Here is a 21,841-nt window from a genome sequence, read left to right on the forward strand (position 1 = left end):
CGAGCTCCCTCCCATCCACACTTCAGGCCATTCAGTGGGGCGTGGGTCCACTGCTCTATCTCGGTGTTTTAATTTTCTGCGCTGGAGAACTGGCACGATTTGGAGGGCAGGGTGGTTGAGTGGTTACGAAGGTGGGAAGGACTGCTCCAGTGCCTCTCCCTTCGGGGGAGGGCACTGGTGCTCAGTCAGTCTTGTCCATGCTCTGGCACCAGCTCAACACCCTCTGCCCAGCCCCAGGGTTCTTGGTCTGGCTCCAGAAGCTGGTTCTGGAGTTGTTTTGTCCAGGGCTGCATTGGGTCTCTGTGGGGGTTCTGCATCTTCCTCTGGAGGAGGGAGGACAGGTGTGCGCAGGCACACCAGGTCCATATCTTCCACCTCCAGGCCCTACAGAGACTCCTTTATGGTACAGATAGCTCGGCGTGGAGTACATTGACGCATGCCTTCCACCGCCGCCTCCAAGGGCTCTAGTATGACCGGCAGCTTTTTTATCTCTGTCCTAGAGGTCTTCTGTGAGACCTCTCTGAGCTGCCGGTCTTCTACCAGGACCTCCTCCGGACCTGGAAGCTGGTTTCAGTGACTAGGTCCATGGCGGCCACAGAGGGGGGCAGATTTCCACATAGAACCCCTGCTACACAATCTTCCTCTTCATGTGCAGGTGGCGGAGTCGCCCTCAGTGCGCCAGAGGTTGGTCCTGGCAGAAGTTACCAGGATCGGAGACCTCCTGGACTACGACCGGGGGACTGGTTGGATCCCTATGCGCTCGGCTGGCTCGTGGGGCTCTCCACCCTTGGTTCCCCCGGTGCATATTTTGGGAGGTGGAGGCAGCCTTATTGCCCACTTCTCAGTCTTTCCTTCAGTGAGTCCTATGAGAGGGTATCCCCCGCCTGCCGCTCACCCCAGGCCCTCCGGATCTCTTCATCAGGCCCCTGCCATGTGAGCCCTCTCAGCCCCCACCCCTTTGTACCCCGAGCCGGCTGTGTGATTTCCAGCCGGATTGCCTCCGAACCACGCCACGGGACCATATTTACATGCTCGTGCTCCACACTCTTCACTTCCCTACGCTCGTGTCCCACCCCAACACCAAGTGGCTGGACCTTCTACCAGCTGTAGAGGCTGAGGGACCGTGGTGGGCCATCCTGTATTCCATCTTGGTTCCATGGCCCGCTGGGGACATTAGCTGGTGGCTCCTTCATGGAGCCATGGGCATGTACCTAGCGTGGTCACCCCTGTTCCTGGCGCCTTCCCTTTTTGCGGTGTGAGGGAGACCCTGGCGCATGTCTATCTGCAGTGCGCCAGGTTGCAGCCCCTCTTCCAGCTCCTCCAGAATCTCTTGTTGAGGTTCTGGCTGCACTTTTCCCTGCACCTGTTTATTTATGCACACCCCATCCATGGTCTCATGAAGTCGAGGGACCTCCTTGTCAACCTCCTCCTAGCTGTGGCCAAGGTGTTCATTGAATACACATGGGAGAGTAGGTTGGCTGAGTGGGGGCTCTGCAACTGTGGGGCCTGTTTTCGTTCCTTTATCCATTCACGCATCCAGGCAGAGTTCCTCTGGGTGGCTCCTTGGATGCTTCTGAGGAGCAGCGGGCACTGTCCGGGGTTCTCTGCTCAGTGTCCCCTTCTGGTTCCCTAGTTTTGGCCCTTTGACCTCCACACCTGTTCCTATTCTGTTTTTTCGTTGTCCCTTGTATTTAGTTGAGTACTGGCTGCAGGAGAGGCCTTTAGCAGTGGGCAGGCTTGTGCCCGCCCACTTCCCAGCACTCAATAAGATCACTCTCCTGTGGGATGTGAAGCTACTTAAAAAAAAAAATCACTCTCCTGCTGCTCTCTGGCCCAGCTGTATCCCACTAGCCACTGAAATCTAAATGTGTTAACAAATAAATTATTTGTAGTTTATTATCTTATTAAAAGTGACTTTCTATTTTATAACTGTTTTTGTTTAATGTTTATCTGTAAACTCTTTGACTCCTTGGAAATATGTCTCTTGTTAGGTTAATTATTGTTGTTATATTGAAATGCTTATTACATTCTGTCTTGTTTGCTGCATAGACAGTCTACTGAAGCTCTATGCATCTGTGAGGAGGATATCACCAGATTGCGTCAACAACTGGATGAAACCAATGATGAACTTGCTCAGACTGGCAGGGACAGAGAATCATTAGCTCAGGAGAATGACAGGTTGCAGGAGCAACTTCATAGAGTTAAGAAGGAAAATCAGGTATATCTAGGTACAAAAACCTAGGCTGAAAGGTAAAATTGCATATTTCCCAAAGTGTTGCATGTAATTTATGTGCTATTATATGCAAAAGAACTAAACTCAGATCATCTGACTGGTTTCTAATCTCAGTTCTGTCCTGTCATGTCCTGTTTTCTCCTACATCTCATCTGCAAGTGGTGTGAAATAAGTTTCTAGGTCAGGGATTCTCAAATTTTTTCATAGGGTGGATCACAGAGAGGTATCTTGAGGAGCCACTACACCAGTTGCTTACATGGAAAAGTAATATTAAGAAAGTATTTAGTATTTTAGTTGTCTTTAAGGTGACAAATGTTTTGTCCTTTTAAAAGTAAGTATTACACTGTCATCTTTCATTCTTTCTTTCCCTCCCAAGTGTTCTGTTCCTTTTGCTCCTCTTCTCTCTTGCACATGCTTCCCTCATGTCTGGTCGTCTTCTCCCCTGTTGCCTGGTTGTCCTCTTTGCTCTGCAGATGCTTTCCTGTAACTTGGTTCACTCTTCTGGGCATGTTGCCCAGTCACCTGGTGGTCTTCTCCATCTGATATCTTGAATGTTTTATTCTTTTCTCTTGTTGACATTCTTTCTTTTTATTTACAGTATTTATATCCCTAGGAAGAGAGCCCAATCCGTGTGCATGTCTGTCTCTCTAGGAAGCTCAGTTATCCTCCTCTTCATCATCATTTTGTTCCTTCTCCTCCATCCGTTCATCATCATCATTCTCCTCCTCCCTGCTCTTGTCTTGTTCCTCAGAGTCTGCCTTCTTGTCTTTCTTTCCTTGCTTCTTTCTCGCCTTTTTGCTCACGCCTGTAAACTTCCAATGATTTCTTTAGAGGGGCTATGAATCTCTGGAACTCCATGGCTGAGAGAACATCTCCAGCATTCAGTGTTTTTCTCTTCCCCTTCACTGCAAAGTTATTTTTGCTTGTGCTAGATAGCTTTGAAAGATAGGAGCTGAAGGAGGCTCCTGTTTCTTCTTCTCTTAAGTAGCAGTGGTTTAACGTAGGCCTAATCTGCCTTCAGAAATTGCATTGATTAAATATATTTCTGAATTGATTTTGTTAAATTAGTGCAACCCCTCCTTTTGTGGACATTCTTAAATGGCTGTGTTATTAGTGTTGTTAATTGGTGTAATTTCTGTGTGTAGACCAACTGACAGAGACAGCAAAGCTTGCTGTTCCGTCTTGTTTCTAGTTACTTTTACAGGGCTCCAGGTTTTTCTTTGCAGTGATGAGTCAGGATGCCTGTGGAAGCAGTTGGAAGTAAGGAAGAAAGCCAGCATCGTGTAATTGGCCAGCTTTCATTGGACCAACAGGAAGTGCTTTGTAGCTTTAATCATTTTGCTCTTGCCCTATGGAACAGTTTTATCCTGGACCGTGTCTCACAAATAAATCAGAACCTTGTAAAATCCTATCAAAGGGCTGACCTCTTCTCCCCTACCTTTTTGCTGAAGAGCTTTAGTACCAATTACCTCTGCACCTTTTTATAAATCATTGTTTTTGTCTTACATTAGCCAACTATGTTTTTTGCAGAATGTTGTGTTTTGTAACAGATTCAAATGTCCTTTTACAACTTTTTATAAAAGTTAATCTGTGAAGATTAACTAGAAGTGTAATCATCATGTTAATATTTTCTGATATAAAGAAAAAAGAAAAGGAGTACTTGTGGCACCTTAGAGACTAACCAGTTTATTTGAGCATGAGCTTTCGTGAGCTACAGCTCACTTCATCGGATGCATAGCATATCGTGGAAACTGCAGAAGACATTATATACACACAGAGACCATGAAACAAAACTTCCTCCCACCCCACTGTCCTGCTGCTAACAGCTTATCTAAAGTGATCATCAAGTGATCATCAAGGAAGGCCATTTCCAGCACAAATCAAGGTTTTCTCACTCTTCCCCCCCACACACACACACACAGACACAGACACACATACAAACTCACTCTCCTGCTGGTAATAGCCCATCCCTCTTTGAAACCTCTCTTTATAATGCGCATGATAATCAAGGTGGGTCATTTCCAGCACTAATCCAGGTTTTCTCACCCCCCCCCACACACCCCCCCTCCAAAAACCACACACACAAACCAGCAGGAGAGTGAGTTTGTGTGTGTGGTTTTTGGAGGGGGGGGTGTGGGGGGGGGGGGTGAGAAAACCTGGATTAGTGCTGGAAATGACCCACCTTGATTATCATGCGCATTATAAAGAGAGGTTTCAAAGAGGGATGGGCTATTACCAGCAGGAGAGTGAGTTTGTATGTGTGTCTGTGTCTGTGTGTGTGTGTGTGGGGGGGAAGAGTGAGAAAACCTTGATTTGTGCTGGAAATGGCCTTCCTTGATGATCACTTGATGATCACTTTAGATAAGCTGTTAGCAGCAGGACAGTGGGGTGGGAGGAAGTTTTGTTTCATGGTCTCTGTGTGTATATAATGTCTTCTGCAGTTTCCACGATATGCTATGCATCCGATGAAGTGAGCTGTAGCTCACGAAAGCTCATGCTCAAATAAACTGGTTAGTCTCTAAGGTGCCACAAGTACTCCTTTTCTTTTTTCTTTTTACGAATACAGACTAACACGGCTGTTACTCTGAAACCTGTCATTTTCTGATATGTTTGCACAGCTGAAATGTTTGAGTTTATAAATTTTTTTTGCAACTTTTAACCATAAAAAACTATGCATCAAAGCAATATTAACTATTTACCTGCTAGTAAAATGGAATAAGAAACTAAAGGCATAAAGAGTGTTAACCTTGTGGAAAAACTATATCTTTCTTCACAGATTCTACACCAAAAACTTGCAAAGTGTCAGAATGAGCTTGATGATATGAAGTTGAAAGGGCAGGATTCAAGCTCAGATATTGCCAGATTGAAGAGCACATTGAATTCTATAGTAAGTGTTTGCATGTAGGTGAGACAGATAGAAAAAGCTACACAGGTAACAAAAGCTGAGTTGCAGTTTTACTACTTCTGCATTAGGCAAGCACTAGGCAAGAAGTGTACTTTACTGTTTTTTGTGGTTTGTTCATTTTTTTTTTGACATTCATAAGATGGGGTACTACATGATGCAGGGACTGGGTGTCTTGTATCTACAGGTCATTGGTTTAATACCAGATTGGATCAATAGTGACTGAAATGTAGCATCTACTCACTGTCCAGGGACTTTTTGTGAATGCTTGAGCTCAATCACCTGTTTGCTTCCCACGGTATTCTTTGCCTCCATTGTTTTGGGGAGTGCTGTACACAACAGAATGGGCCACACAACTCCCATTAGTGATAGTGCTGGCACTAGTCTATGAAGTGGTAACAATTCACCACATTTTTTTTCTCACTATGAACTATTCCAATAATATTATATAAATGTTAGAACTTGTAATTTAATGGTATTTCTAGGATTTAGTATACAGAGTTGAAAATCATTTATCTGCAGGAATAGGGGAATTATTCCTATTTGTGACTGTTCAGGAATTTTTAATTTAAAACATGAATGGGGCATATCACTGTATTGAAGAAATTCATTTTTATCATTTAACTTAAAAATGTGGCTAGTAGATAAATGTAAGCAGATACAAAACATTCTGCCTCTTGAGAAACCTTTTATTTGATGTCTTGGCTGAAAGGGCAGACTCTTTGTGTCATCCCTTTAGATACTATGCTTCCTATATTTATTTTGTCCCACTTAATGCAGAAGATCAGTTTAAAAAAAATCAGATGCTGTATTTTAGGAGAGACAGAACCGTGAACTTTCGGAGAGCTACCACAGAGCCAGTGAACAGGCAGAAAGCTGGGAAACAAAATTCCACCAAGCGGAGGGAGATTGCAGCTCTGTCAGATTGATGCTCCTCAATACAGAGTCTGAGAGCCGTAGGCTGAAAGAAAGAATGGAGTCCCTTGAAACAGAGATTGAGCAAGTAAGGTGGCATAGTATCTTAATAAATCACCCTAACCTAAACAATGTCTGGCAATATCTTAACTCTGCAGTTGTTTAAAGATTTGGTATAATACCTACTTCTACTGCATACTGCAAAGACAGGTGGGATAAAAGACACAATTTTATGAAGAATCCTGGACCGTGTTGTATCTTATAGTAGCATGGGTTGGAATACTGTTAGCCACGGATTTAGGAGGCTGTTGATGGAATTTAGATTCCTAAGTGCCTAATTCCCATTTGAAAATGAGATTTAGGCTCCTGAATCAGTTAGGAGTTGCAATGGTGAGTGTAGCAACATCTATATACCTTTAACAATGTGGGACGAAATGTTTGGGTGATCCAGTAAAACTGGGACAAAACCCCAGTTCCACTAGAACTGGCCAGGACACTGGCACTGCCTCCTCAGATTGGGACATACCATGGGTGGCAGTTCGCATAGGCTTGGGGAGGCTGTGCCTCCCCAAACAGCCAGGCGTGACCCCACCCCTCTGCTCCCTGTGTGTAGCAGCTCCAGTCCTGCTCCAGCCCCGCAGTGCTCCAGCTGGGGAGGCTGTGATGGCGCGCCGCCTGCCCTCCCACGCTCTGGGGCTGAGGGGCTGGGGCTGCCTGTCCTCCCGAGCTGGGGAGCCTGTGGCCTCATGCCTTCCCGGTGTTCCGGGCCTGGGGGGACTGCGGCCACTGCCCACTCTCCTGCACTCTGAAGCTGGGGGGACTGCAGCTGCACGCCACCCGCCTTCCCAGCACTCCGGAGTTGGGGAGTCTGGGGCCACACACCGCCCGCCTTCCCGGCACTCCAGGGCTAGGGGGCTAGCCTGGGGCAGGACTGGGGCGTTGGCCGCACTGGGGGCAGGGGGCACTCTGGGCTCTGGTGGGGGTGGAAGGGGCAGGGTCGTGGGCGGGTGGAAGGAGCAGGGCTGGGGGTTCACGTGCCGCCCATGGACATACCAGGATGTGCTCGCCCTAAGCAAGGATGTTAGTGAGAAGACCTGTGGCTGTCATCTTGGGAATGTTTCTTTGGTGTGATTTTTTTGGTCACTTCTATAGAAGTGACAGCCGTGTAAGTATTACTCACAATATCTTACTACTCATTGATTTTTTTTTTCCTTTTCAATCTGTTTTCTAAACATAGAAAGATGGGATTTATTTTATTGTTCAGATAAGTGATTCTCTTATGAAAATGAATGTAGGGCTGAAAGCAGAATTTTGAAGATATCTGCTCCACAGGCACTGCAAAATCCCAAACAGGGATTCCAAAACGTCAGTGACAACTTTATGATCAGAAACAAGATTTTTTTAAAAATTATTTGATAAAAGGGGTGTGAAAAGTTTATTTTAAAACTTACTCTAGACTCTTTCAGAAGTTCTGATGTTTTACAAAAGAATGTGCAGGGTTTTTTTCATTTTCCATGGGAAGTTTCTCAAAAACAGTATGGATTGTTTTCTAATAAGATCAGGTTTTTGGATAGTGTTAAATAATTTTCAGTACAAATTGTTACTTAACTTAGACCATTTGTTTTGGCAGCACTTAACAACAGAAAAAGCCTACAAGTCACAGATTTCTACCATAAACAAGTCTCTTATGAAAATGGAAGAGGAGCTTCAGAATGTGCAGCTGGAGAAAGTCTCTGTACTTGCAGATCTCACATCTACACAAGAGCTTTGTATTAAATTAGACTCTAGCAAAGAGCTACTAAATCGGCAGCTAAACTCTACAGCCCAAGAAGTAGAAAGGGTATGTAAAATAATATGTACTGGAAGAACAGTTTACATGTGAAAATTACATTTCAGTTTATAAGAGAGAGAAATTTTTTTTGGTGCCTTGGGTCTAAATTTTCAAAAGGGACTGGTGATGACATTGAAGAGGGAAGATACTCTGAAAATCAGGCCCCTTTGAGGTGTCTTAAATTGAACACCTCGGAAATTGAGGCAGCTAAAATCACTCGTCACTTTTGACAGCGTGAGCCTTGGATTTTAAATCCATACACCTGGTGTCATCTTCCTTTGGAGTAGCTGGCTGCTAACAAAGAAGTTTCCCAGAAGGAATGGTGAGATGCCCAAACTTGACTCTTGTAGGATGTAGAGTATAGGCTGTCTTGTCCATAAGGTTATTTAGTATGCTTGATAATTACAGTATGTTTTTGTTGGCCCTGATTTTCACAAGCATTGTGAAGTTAAAGTTGGTGATAGACAAACTTCAAAAGCTTCAGTCTGGATAAACTGAAGAATATGGACGCTTATTCATACTACTCAAATATTTTCAGTATAATGCCTCCTCTGTGTCATTCCCTGTCTCAGCCTTTCTTTATTTTTGTTTTTGTCCCTCCTCCCAACACCACTAGATCATTCCTCTTTTCCTTCCCTGACTTCCAACATTCTCCTTTATCTTTTTTTCTCCTCCATAACAGACCCGCTACCTTTGAAGATAACATTGTGAGGTCTGGTAGTCTCTTTGCTGGGCTATAGGTCAATTGTTCTAGTCAAATCTTGCATGTTCTGCAGGCTTTTCATGTCATAAGTGTGCAATACGTTCTGAGATGCTTCCGATAGGAGAAGCTGCTGCCTTCATCTTCTTTTGTATGGCTTGGGTAGGTAGCAACAACTACAAATGTATATCTAAGTTTGATAGCCAGCACGTTGCCGCAGCAGTGAGCTGGTGAATGTCCTTCAGGCCCCCAGCAAAAGAACAAAGTGGACACTCATATATGTGCAGGGGAAGCCTTATACTGTATGACGGGGTAGTCAATTATTTTTTGTCAAGATCCAAATTTCTTGGTCAAGGCCCCGACTTCAGAGAAAATAATAATAATTAAAAAAATTATGATAAGTAAATAAAAAGATTTTGGGGTCTGTTCAAAAGCATCTGGCAGTCTAGATTAGTAGAGCCCTATGCAGATACAAAATTTGTATATGCATCCAATCCGTGATCCGCAAAAATGGTCTACGGGTATAATGCGAATAGCTACGGATTTGCAGGACTTTACGGATTAGGCCCGTGGTCTGCCTATTGACTACCCTCTCTCTATGAGGTCTGACTGAAGCTGTCTGAGATGTAATGTGAGATTACCAGACTTGCTGGATCCTTCAATGAGCTCATCAAGTAGGAGGGCTGTTAGTGATTGTGGAGAGGGAGAAAAGTTGCAGAAAAGAAGGAAGCAACTTGAATGTATATTAGATTCTGGGAAGAGTTTTTGGAGGAAGGACAGAAGTTGGGAAACTGTCTCTAGCTTTGCACCTGTTTAACGTACGCTTTACCCAAAGCTATGGTGTACTCTGCCACACAGGCCTCTACTTTCTACAGCATTGCATTGCAAAAATCAGCAACAAACTGGAAATTCTATGGCAGCATGAAGTATATTCAAAATTGGAAATTTTTATGAATTAAAGTGATCATGAATAATACTGTTACAGTATTCCTCATATTACAATATGCCTTATACCATTGATTTCATATTAACTTTATGCTGCTTCCAAACTTTCAGTTTTCAGTGTGGTGCAGATTTTTGTATTGACCTATATAGAACTGCATTGTGAAAGTTATTGAGGGGAGAGGGAACTGGAGGTTTTGACTGCTGGGTAGTAGAAAGTTGGGCATCTGAGACCCGGAAAGATGATTTAGGTTTCAACAGCCATCCTGAAATCTTAAATTAATACAGTATATTAAAGCATGGTCAATAGGCTAAATAGGTATAAATGGAAAACCTGTAAATCTTTGTCTTTCAGCTGCAGAGTGAATGGGAGTCTTCTCGTTCTGAAGTAGAACTCCTGAGGAAACAGCTAGCTAATGAAAGAATCTCTATGAAAAACCTGGAATCTTTGCTGGTGTCCAACCGAGAGAAAGAATTTCAGTCTCAGATAGCCAAACAAGAAAAGGAATCTGAAATTCAGCTTCTTAAAGAGCAGCTTTCTCTGGCTGAGAATAAACTGTGAGTAAATAACCAAGAGAGAAAACTATTTGATTATCTGAGCAGAAGTGATTTTTGTTTCTCTTCTGGATGTATATACATATATTGGTTATTTACCTGCATTTTTGAGCAATTAGAGTACCTGAATAACTTTTTAAAAATGGAAGAAGTCCAAGAGTTGATACCTGCTTTTGATTCAGCAGCTGTACCATATAATGTTTCCCCTTTAGATTTTTATTTAACTCCTTTTTAAAACTGTTTATGTGAACTGCACTCTAATGCTGCCCTTGCTAACTAATCAGCTCTGTATATCAGCTGTGTATATATTTGGAAGGTTATAATTGCCCCTTTTTTCTGACTCAAATGACAATTTAATGTACTTTACAGTGCTATCCAGAGTCGAGATTTTGCCCAATTCAGAAATACAACAACTCAGTTAGAGTCTGAGCTAGATATCACCAAAAGGCAGCTGGGGACAGAGCGCTTTGAAAGGCAAGTGTATGTTTTTGTACTATTCCTAATTCCCCGTATTATTTCAGATGAAGTATAATATAGTAGTTAGACTAATTGAGAAGAAAGATGGCAGAGTATTTAAGGTAATACCCTGGGATGTAGGTTCAATGCCTGTGTGCTGCCACAGTATAATTAATTAATTAAAGGCAGTCAAATCAAGGTCCATGTTTATTTTGATACTGAGGCCATGGCAAAATCTGCAAAAAGTTCGTTTAAAACCTGGAAAACGTTAGTTGAAAAACTGTTACCCATAATGCTCCTATAGTATGTAAAATAGATCAGTTTGTAACACTTGTATCCTAATCAATCAATACCAGTGCTTTTCAAACAAAACAACCTCCTAACAGTTCAGTCGCTTTCTTTTGACGCCCTCCCCATCTTTACTTTGGAAGTGCTAGCTAATCTGATCAAAGATAGTCAAAAGGAGGAGAAAGAGATAAAGTAGAGGAAAAAGGAGTGTGGAGGAGAGGCGGGCTAGAGAAAGAAGAGTAGGAAAGTAAAGAGAAGGAGGAAAGGAGTTAGAGGTAATGGGGATATAGAGGGGTGGGGAAGGAATACAGGAAATTCTGAAGTATTTTGAAAAAATCTTCAAAAACAATGACAATTCACCAGCTTCTCCTATAGTTTTCCTGTTGCATCCCCTCCCTCTACCCCAGTAATGCAATCTCTCCATACCTCCCCTCATACTGCACAATTGGCTCAGCAGAGGAGTTGGGGCTAAAGGTGAACCTGAGGGCAGAACTGGGGATGGGAAAGGAGCTGGGACGAGAGGCAGAACTGGCCTGGGAGTAGAGAGGGAATGAGAGCAGAGCTGGGCTGGAAATGGACAGGGGACGGAGTGGAGCTGCGGCTGGGGATGGAGCTGGGCTGAGCAGGGGGCAGAGTGGAGGTGGAGTGGAGGTGTGGCTGGGGTTGGAGCTGGGTGGGGGGCGGAGCAGGGGGCGGAGTGAAGCTGCATCTGGGGCCGGAGCTGGGCTGGGGGCAGAGCAGGGGTGAAGTGAAGCTGCAGCTGGGGGTAGAGCTGGGCGGAGGCAGAGGGGCTGGGTAGTGCTCCCTCCCTGCCCCTTTTGGGGCTGGCCTGGGTGCCACCATGCACCCCCCTGAATGCTCCTCCATGCTCTCCTAGGGGGACATGCCCCACAATTTTGGGCCACTGTTCTAGAAGACATTATAATTTGATAAAATGAGGATAGTATGGTAAACTAGTCCTAATACAGTTATTCTGAGTTCTCCTAAAGTCCATAATTCTGAACCTTTGCTGTATCAATCAGAATCTTTGCTTTAATAAATCATTTTGTGAACAACATACCTCCAATATCTGTCTAATACTGTTTTATATTGCATTAATCTACCGGTATGTTCTTTTCCTTGTGTACCACAGCCAGCAGCATATTTTATATCAGGAAATCCTGACATTTGGCAACAGTAAAGTGAATAAAATAACATTTATAATATTTTTCATAATCCAGACAATTAAGTAGTTTTAGAAAGTAATGTGTTAGAGACACATATTGCGTTGTCTGTAGGGAACTGGAGCAGCCATTATGTGCTCCGCAATAGCTCTTGCAGAACCCTGAGGAATGCAAGAAAGAGAACATTGGCCAAGAGAGAGATTGGGATTACCCTCACTATTATGGAATTTTTAGCTTTGGTCTGAGGAACCACCAGAGAAGTTCAAAAGAATCTTCTGCTTAGTATTTCTTCTAGCAGATAAATATTTCTAATAGTGCAGAACAATTTTTCTTTAGTGCATTGGGTATGTGTCCTAGCCTTGTGCAGATGATGTGGAAAAAGCTGAAGTACTCAATGCTTTTTTTGCCTCAGTCTTCACAGACAAGCACAGCTCCCAGACTGCTGCACTGGGCAACACAGTATGGGGAGGAGGTGAGCAGCCCTCAGGGATGAAAGAACAGGTTAAGGACTATTTAGAAAAGTTGGACATGCACAAGTCCATGGGTCCAGATCTAATGCATCCAAGGGTGCTGAGGGAGTTGGCTGATGTAATTGCAGAGCCATTGGTCATTATCTTTGAAAATTCGTGGTGATCGGGGGAGGTCCTGGACGGTTGGAAAAAGGCAAATATAGTGCCCATATTTAAAAAAGGGAAGAAAGAGAACCCAGGGAACTACAGACCAGTCAGCCTCACTTCAGTCCCCAGCAAAATCATGGAGTAGGTCCTCAAGGAATCCATTTTGAAGAACTTGGAGTTGGAGGAGAGGAAGGTGATCAGGAACAGTCAACATGGATTCACCAAGGGCAAGTCATGCCTGACCAACCTGATTGCTTTCTGTGATGAGATAACTGGCCCTGTGGATATGGGGAAAGCAGTAGATGTGATATATCTTGACTTTAGCAAAGCTTTTGATACAGTCTCCCACAGTATTCTTGCCAGCAAGTTAAAGAAGTATGGATTGGATGAATGGGCTATAAAGTGGATAGAAAGCTGGCTAGATTGTCGGGCTCAACGGCTAGTGATCAACGGCTCGATGTCTAGTTGGCAGCCGGTATCAAGCAGAGTGCTCCAGGGGTTGGTCCTGGGGCCGGTTTTGTTCAACATCTTTATTAATGATCTGGATGATGGGATTAATTACACCCTCAGCAAGTTTGCAGATGACACTAAAATGGAGGGAGAGGTAGGTACGCTGGAGGGTAGGGATAGGGTCCAGAGTGACCTAGACAAATTGGAGGGTTGGGCCATAAGAAATCTGATGAGGTTCAACAAGGACAAGTGCAGAGGCCTGCACTTAGGAAGGAAGAATCTCATGTACTGCTACAGGCTGGGGACCAACTGGCTAAGCAGCAGTTCTGGAGAAAAGGACCTGGGGATTACAGTGGATGAGAAGCTGGATATGAGTCAGCAGTGTGCCCTTGTTGCCGAGAAGACCAACAGCATATTGGGCTGTATTAGTAGGAGCATTGCCAGCAGATTGAGGGAAGTGATTATTCCCCTCTATTTGGCACTGGTGAGGCCTCACCTGGAGTATTGCGTCCAGATTTGGTCCCCCCACTACAGAAGGGATGTGGACAAATTGGAGAGAGTCCAGCGGAGGGAAACAAAAATGATTAGGGGTCTGGAACACATGACTGATTAGGAGAAGCTGAGGGAACTGGGGTTATTTAGTCTGCAGAAGAGAAGAGTCAGGGGGGATTTGATAGCAGCCTTCAACTACCTGAAGGGGGGTTCCAAAGAGGATGGAGCTAGGCTGTTCTCAGTGGTGGCAGATGACAGAACAAGAAGCAATGGTCTCAAGTAGCAGTGGGGGAGATCTAGGTTGGATGTCAGGAAACACTGTTTCACTAGGAGGGTGGTGAAGCACTGGAATGGGTTATCTAGGGAGGTGGTGGAATCTCCATCCTTAGAGGTTTTTAAGACCCGGCTTGACAGAGCCCTGGCTGGGATGATTTAGTTGGTGTTAGTCCTGCTTTGAGCAGGGGATTGGACTAGATGACCTCCTGAGGTTTCTTCCAACCCTAATATTCTATGAGTCTATGAATACAGCAGAACCCCGTTTTTCTGATCTAATTGGGGGACTGGTACCAGATCGGATAATCAAAAATTCAGATAATCCGGAGCAGTGGTTCTCAAACTTTTTTTTCCACGGGCCACTTGAAAATTGCTGAGGGTCTCTGAGGACTACTTAATGATCTTTCTAAATGTCCTTTGTACCGTTAACTAATTATTGTTAAGTGCTTTGGATAAAAGCACTATATAAAAAAAACAATAATAATAAACTTTTTTGTTCTACAAATAAAAGCACACAACTCATATTTTAATATCATTACTTACCTTTCTAATGCAATGGATGTGCCCTCCCTCCCCCGCCGTGGCAGCCCCCGAGCTGGGGCTGGGAAGGAGGGGGGTCTCTCCCCCGCCACAGCAGCCACAGAGCTGAGGTTTGGAAGGAGGCCCATCTTTCCCCGGCAGCCGCAGCCCTGGAGCTGGGGTAAGTCGCCTCTTTCTCTGGCTGCCTCAGCCCTGCCCATCCCAAATTCCCCTCATCCCCTCTTCTTGCCCCACCTACCCCCTATTTCCCCCCCAAGGCTGCCACCACCTCACCTTACATGTGTGTCTTCTCCAGGGTCCAGGCACCTAATTAGTGGAGCCACGCCTGTGCGGCTCCACTAATTAGATGGTTGGCCCTTCATTCTCTTGTGGGCAGCTGCCCAGGGGAGCAATTTAGAGGGAACTATCCATGGACCACCTGAATGGAGCTCGTGGACCACTGGTGGTCCGTGGATCACAGTTTGAGAACCTCTGATCCAGAGAATAGGAAAGTCTGAGGCCACAGCACTGTCTAGTGGCCACAGAAGAGATCACCCGCTTCTGGACCTATGTGCGCTGGATGTTCAGATAATACAGAGAGCCGGATAATGGAGGGTCAAATAAACAGGGTTCTACTGTATTTCTAACTACAACTTTCTGGTTTAGAGATTGAGTGCTATCCATTGAACTGTGCTGACAAAACATTTATGCACCCTCTTTTTTATTGCACGCCATACTATAACATAAGACTACTTTGGGTCTAAAGTAGAGTCTTGTAGAGAGGCTTTGCGTCTTAGCTGGTAATGTCTCCTTTAATATCAATTACCATTTTGATTTAGGGAACGTGCTGTACAAGAGCTTCGTCGCCAGAGTATTACTACTTCACACCAATTAAGCTCTACTTTAAGGACATCATCACCTGAACGTTCCCTCCATCGATCTCCTGATTGGACTCTGGACAGATCCTTGGAAGGGTAAGTCATTCAAGAATATCCCAACTCATGGTGGGAAAAGAATACAGAGACTTAAAACTCAACTTTTGAGGAGACAGAAGAAGTAGCACGGACCTGTTTCAGCTCGTGGTTGAAGTCTATGGAATTTCAGTACTATAAAAACTGGTGTGAGTGAAAGGAGAATCAGGCCCAAAGTCCCTACTAATGATCTTAAAATTTTGTATTCAATTATATCAAATATACAGTACATAGTAGCTATATGCACTGTAATTGCTATAGTTATAACACTGGCAATACTGTACAGACTTTCCTAATAATCGTAAATCCAAAAGCCCTCTTCCTAAAGGAGATATCCTTTCTTGCCCATTAGTAAGTTTCAGTCAAATATAAAACAAAGACTAAAATCCTTCTGCAAATTAGAGCATAAATCAATCCCTTTCCCCTTAAGCCAACTCAGAGTAAATCCAAACAAATAATATTCAGCATGGTCTTCAGTCATTATCGCAGGGGAAGGTACAGTTCTTCTTTGAGTGCTTGTTCATGTCAATTCCAATCAGGAGTGTACAAACGCATGTGCACGGTAGGCAGAAGCTTTTTCCCATAGCAGCATCCATCGGGTCAGTCGGGGAGCCCCCTAGAGTCATGCCTCCATGGTGCTCAATATAGAGCCCTGCTGACCCACTACCCCCTCAGTACCTTCTTACCGCCAGTGATGGTTAGCTGGAACGTCCCATAGCCCTTGCTTTAGCAAGCGCCTTTATCTTTGTAATTTGGATATAGTTTGTCTGTAGTTAGTTATTGTATAGTAGTTGTTTATAGTTAGTGTAGGGTTAGTTGGGGGTATTCACCCCCCCCTTCTGACTCCCTAGAGTCGGTGTATGCCGTGGTCCCCGAGGTTTAAAGACTGTGAGGTCTGCACTAAGCACGTGTCAGAGTGACCTTCATGCCTCTTGTTTAAGGTGCCATGGGGAAGGTCACCAAAAGTACTGTTGTAAAATCTGCTGCAAGTTCCGTCCCAGAACTGTTAAAGAAAGGGAACAGCGACTTAAAGTTCTCCTTTATGGAGGCAGCTCTCCACCCCCCACTCAAACCCAGGGTCCAGGGACCCTGCACCAGCATATCCTCGTTAGCACGGAGCGCTCCAGCACCGTCATCCCAGGAACCAGTGCTAAGGAAGGACTCTTCACAAGATGCTCGGCACCGGCACAGCTCATCCCATGGCCAATTGGCAGATAGGCACCGGTCTCAGTCACCGGTACCTCAGAAGAAAAAGAAGCTGAAGAGAGATCATTCTCCCCCGGCCAAATCCAAGGAGCCCGTTGGGCCACAGCACCAGATTCCTGGGCAGGGCCACGTCGACTCCTGCCCGGGCGAGGCAGTTGAGTCCAGGCCTGCCGCGCTTGCCAGACCCTAGTATCCAGCAACTGCCGCTCCCCTCAAGACCTGAAGCTTTTGAGGTGGCTCAGGACTTGCTGCAGCTCACGGCGTCATTTTTGCACCCTAGGACAGTGGAGACACCGCGCCATCAGCACTACCCCGCCCCCAGGTGCAATCAAGAGGGAAGCCAGCGATGATGTCCCAGTGTTCTCCTTCTCCACAGCACCCTCCGGCACCAGCATCTCCAGAGAGAGAGCCCAGTTGGTCCCTGAGCTCCCAACGATTGATGCCCCGAAGTACGGCTCCTCCGTGGTCTTCTTTTTCAGAGACCTTGGAGTCGGAGTCAGACTCCTGCAGCTCCGATAAGAGCAGGAGGTCCAGATCGCGGCGGGAGAGATGGGTTTACCCGGCACTGGGGCTGCCGCCGTGGCAGAACCCATTGCAGTGGCCCTTCTGGACTCCCTGGGCCTTCCACCAGAGCCAGGAAAGGAACCAGGGGTCCTGCTCAGTAGCAACTTGGATAGCTTCGGCCACCTTTATTCCACCTTCAGCCGAGTGACCAGGCACCACCTACGTCGGCCGCCACCACCTACGTCGACGCCATCGGCTGCAGTACCATTGCCGACACCGGCTTCGGCACCGAAATCAGCTTTGGTGGCGGTACCAACAGCGGCTCAGATACTGATACCAGCATAGAGTTCGGAGCTGACAGCCCCAGCACCGAGGGGCACGGCCATGTCCACGTCAGCACCTGTCCAGGACCCCCGAGAGTCATGGAACCCCTTGGCTGCTGATGAAAGGAAGCAGCTGCCTTTCATGGGGACCTCCTCCTTGTCGTTGCCAAACGAGACACTGGTGGGCACTGCTTGAAGACAGAAGGGTGTTGCAGCACTTGCTGCACAGGGTTGCCCAGGGTCTGGGCATCAAGGCAGAGGAGGTAGTTGAGGATTCTGATCCCGTGGTGGATATCCTCATGATCTCTGGATCTTCTCATATTGCCCTGCCGCTCATAAAAACCATTGCAGGCACCACCTTGACCCTGTGGCAGACCCCAGCCTCATTGCCACCCACTGCCAAGTGCAACTAACAATGAAACTTTGTGCCCTCTAAGGGCTATGACCACCGATATTACCATCCGCAGCCTGATTCCCTTGTTGTGGACGCTGCCAATCAGCACAAGCAGCAAGACTTCCAAGGGTCCTTCCCCAAAAATAGGGAGGCTAAAAGACTCTACCTTTTCAGGAGAAAGGTTTGTTCTATAGGTGGATTGCAGCTTCAAATTTCAAACCAGCAGGCCATTGTCAGTTGGTACTCTTATAACACCGGTGCGGCAATGGCAAAATTTGCGGAGCTCCTCCCCCTAGACTCCCGTGCCAAGTTTTCAGCCTTGTTGAAGAGGGCAATCTAATCTCCCAAGCTTCCCTCCAGGCTGCGCTGGACGGTGCTTATGCCACCACGAGAGTCATGGCTACAGGAGTGGCCATGGGAATGGCTCCAGGTCTCTGGTCTCCTGCATGAGGTCCAGCAGACCATATAGGACCTCTCCTTTGGGGGTGTGACTCCGTTCTCTGAGAAGACGGATAAAAGGCTGCATAGCCTGAAAGACTCCAGAACCACCCTCAAATCCTTGGGCCTACACACTCCCACCACACAGCGGAAGCACATCAGGCCACAACCTCCTCCGCAATTGTACCAACAGAACCAACAGGATGGTTCCTGGAGGAGGAATAGGAGTGGCAGGAAAAGGCTGCACCCGTCCTCAGGCCAGGGCTCTGTCCAGCCCAAGCCACTGTCCAGCCCAAAACAGGCCTTCTGAAGGTGCACCAGAGCAAGAACTGGATCCACCCCGCCTTACTTTTTCACCCCAACTATCCCCTTTCTACTGTGCATGGTCCCGTATCACTTTGGACTGCTGGCTGCTCTGCACGATAGAGAGGGGAAACTCCATCTAATTATGTGCCCTCCCCCACTTCCCCCCCCCTTCCCCGTTCCTCTTCAGGGACCCTTCTCACGAGAAACTCCTTATATAGGAGGTGCACTTGCTCCTATTGCTAGGGGCAGTGGAGGAGGTTCCTCAGGAGCAGAAGGGCAAGGGCTTCTAGTCCCTAATACCAAAATCCAAAGCTGGGCTCAGGCCCATCCTAGACCTGCAAGAACTCAACAGGTTCGTGAAGAAACTCAAGTTCTGCATGGTCTCTTTGGTGTCCATCATCCCTTCACTGGATCCAGGAAACCGGTATGCCGTCCTTGACTTGAAGGATGCGTACTTTCACATAGCAATAACTCCATCCCACAGAAAATACCTCACGTTTGTGGTGAACAACACCCACTACCAGTTCACATTCCTCCTATTCGGCCTGTCCGCATGTTCATCAAGTGCATGGCAGTCGTGGCCATGTTCCTACGCAGGCGACAGGTACAGGTGTTTCCGTACGTCGATGACTAGCTGATCAAGGGCCGATCCAGGACTCAAGTGGAGATTCAAGTCTGGGACTGCTTGGACATGATCATAACCCTGCCTCACCTGGTACTCGACTCCCTCCTGTGCTGGCTCGACCTTAGTATGTGCAGGGGTCCCCTTCACCAGCCCTCAGTCGTCTCTCTCGCTAGTGACAGATGCATTAGCCTTGGGCTGGGGAGCACATTTGGGAGACCTCAGTACACAAGGCCTCTGGTCTCAGGTGGAACTCACTCTCCATATCAATGTCAGAGAGCTGAGAGCGGTACGCCTGGCATGCCAGACTTTCTGAGCCTACTTGACAGGGAGATGTGTATCAGTTATGACAGACGACACCATGGCAATGTTTTATATCAACAAGCAGCGGTTGCACACTCCTCTCCCCTGTGCTAGGAAGCCCTCATGCTGTGGGACTTCTGTGTGTAGAGCATTCAACACATCTACAAACATTGTACCTCCCTGGAGTACAGAATGAGTTGGTGGACTATATCAGCAGGTTTTTCCATGGCCATGAATGGTCCCTTCACCTGAACATTGCAAACTCAATCTTCCATCATTGGGGCTTTTTCCAGATCGATCTGTTCACCACGCAACGCAACAGGAAGTGCCAGTAGTCTTGCTCCTTCCTGAATCACAGCTCGGGCTCCATCGCAGACACGTTCCTCCTCATTTCTTATAAGCGTTTCTGCCTGTCCCTCTTGTTCACAAGGTGCTCCTCAAGATACGGAGGGAACAAGCTTTGGTGATATTAATAGCTCCAGCCTGGCCCCGCCAACAGTGGTACACATCACTCCTGGAAATGTCCATGGAAGCTCCAGTCACCTTGCCACTCTTCCTGGACTTACTAACTCAGGATCATGGCCGTCTCCAACACCTGAACCTCGAGTCACCGCACCTCATGGCATGGAAGCTCCATGGCTACACCCAATGGAGCTTTCTTGCTCGGATCAGGTTAGACAAGTCTTCCTTGGCAGCAGGAAACCCTCCACAAGAGCCACCTATCTTGCCAAGTGGAAGAGATTTTCAATCTGGTCGGCACAACACCATTTGTCCCCGACGCTCGCCTCTGTGCCACTTATACTGAACTATCTTCTCCATCTCAAGCAGCAGGAGCTGTCCATGTCATCAATAAGGGTTCACTTGGTTGCCATCTCTGCCTTCTACCTAGGCGCAGAGGGCCGCTCGGTCTTTGCTAACCCTATGGTCAGCTGTTTCCTTAAAGGTCTCAACAGGCTATACCCGTGTGTCCCACAGCCTGTCCCAGCTTGGAACCTCAGTCTTTCCAGACTCATGGGCCCACCCTTTGAACTTTTGGCGATGGGCTCCCTATTCTATCTCTCATACAAAGTAGCGTTTCTGGTAGCGATAATCTCAGCCAGGAGGGTGTCTGAGCTCAAGGCCCTGACATCAGAGCCCCCTTACACTGTGTTCTATAAGGACAAGGTTCAGCTCAGGCCTCACCCAGCTTTCCTCCTGAAGGTTGTCTCCCAGTTTCACATCAGCTAGGACATCTTCCTCCCAGTGTTCTATCCTAAGCCGCACTCGAGCAGCAGGGAGCAAAGGCTTCACTCATTGGATGTCTGCAGAGCGCTAGTGCTAACATCGAGTGAACTAAGCCGTTCCAAAAGTCTGTCCAGTTATTCGTGGCAGTGGTGGACAGAATGAAAGGACTTCCCGTCTCTTCGCAATAGATGTCATCATGGATCACACCATGATGTGCATGGATCACCTGCACCTGTGAGTGCTACAGTCTGGTAGGGGTGCCTGCTTCTCCAATCACTGCACACTCCACCAGGGCTCAGGCCTCTTCAATGGCATTCCTGGCACAGGTTCCCACCCAGGAAATCTGCAGAGCAGCGACATGGTCCTCCGTACATACTTTTAGCACGCACTGTGCAATCACCCAGCAGGCCAGAGACAATGCGGCCTTTGGAAGAGCAGTGCTCCAATCAGTGGACGACTCCGACCCCACCTCCTGAACTTGGGCTGGTGTGTCACCTGATTGGAATTGACATGAACAAGCACGCGAAGAAGAAAAAGCGGTTACTCACCTTCTTGTAACTGTTGTTCGTTGAAATGTGGTGTTCATGTCCATTCCAATACCCACCCTCCTACCCCTCTGTTGGAATAGCCAGCAAGAAGGAACGGAGGGGGAGGTGGGTCGGCAGGGCTCTATATTGAGCGCCATGGAGGCGCAACTCCAGGGGACGCCCAGGCCGACCTAACGGATGCTGCTATGGGAAAAAACTTCCAGCTGCCGTGCACGCGTGCGCGCACACACCTGATTGGAATGGACATGAACAATGCATCTCAAAGAACAACATTTACAAGAAGGTGAGTAACTGTTTTTTCTTTCTTAGGTATTGTCTACACATAAAAGTTCCACTGGTTTGATTTACTGAATGAATTTAAATTGATATAAACCAATTTAAGTTTGTCCACGTAAGAGTTTCTATGGGTTTAATTAAATTGGTTTTTTAAAAATTTGTTTTCGTTAAACAAAAGGGTATGTATACAAACTCCTTAGTTCCCAAAGGAATGTACTTCCTGAGCTGCTGTTTTTCTTCTTTCCTTTTGTTTGGTTTTTGGGACTGAATGTTCAAGGTGGTAATTACCCTTCAGATCATTGTTCTTTGCCCAGTTTTTTGACAATTTAGACAAACTGGAGGGAACTCAGCCACAGTAATTAAGAGGCTAGATTGAAAGAAGAAAAAACC

At 46.4% G+C, this 21,841-nt stretch overlaps 1 protein-coding gene across 4 annotated transcripts in view; it reads left to right on the forward strand.

Annotated features, from left to right (window-relative positions):
- Positions 1-21,841, forward strand: part of TSGA10 (testis specific 10) — a 76,536-nt gene that overhangs the window by 50,620 nt on the left and 4,075 nt on the right. For all 4 annotated transcript variants that reach the window (XM_074965174.1, XM_074965183.1, XM_074965156.1 and 1 more), the window contains 7 exons: positions 2,050-2,218; positions 5,010-5,120; positions 5,953-6,138; positions 7,681-7,890; positions 9,879-10,081; positions 10,448-10,552; positions 15,176-15,310. In XM_074965174.1, the coding sequence (XP_074821275.1) occupies positions 2,050-2,218; positions 5,010-5,120; positions 5,953-6,138; positions 7,681-7,890; positions 9,879-10,081; positions 10,448-10,552; positions 15,176-15,310 (1,119 nt within the window). The remainder of the gene's footprint in view (positions 1-2,049; positions 2,219-5,009; positions 5,121-5,952; positions 6,139-7,680; positions 7,891-9,878; positions 10,082-10,447; positions 10,553-15,175; positions 15,311-21,841) is intronic.

This window comes from Natator depressus, chromosome 1, assembly GCF_965152275.1.
Source record: "Natator depressus isolate rNatDep1 chromosome 1, rNatDep2.hap1, whole genome shotgun sequence".
Taxonomy (NCBI): Eukaryota; Metazoa; Chordata; order Testudines; family Cheloniidae; genus Natator; species Natator depressus.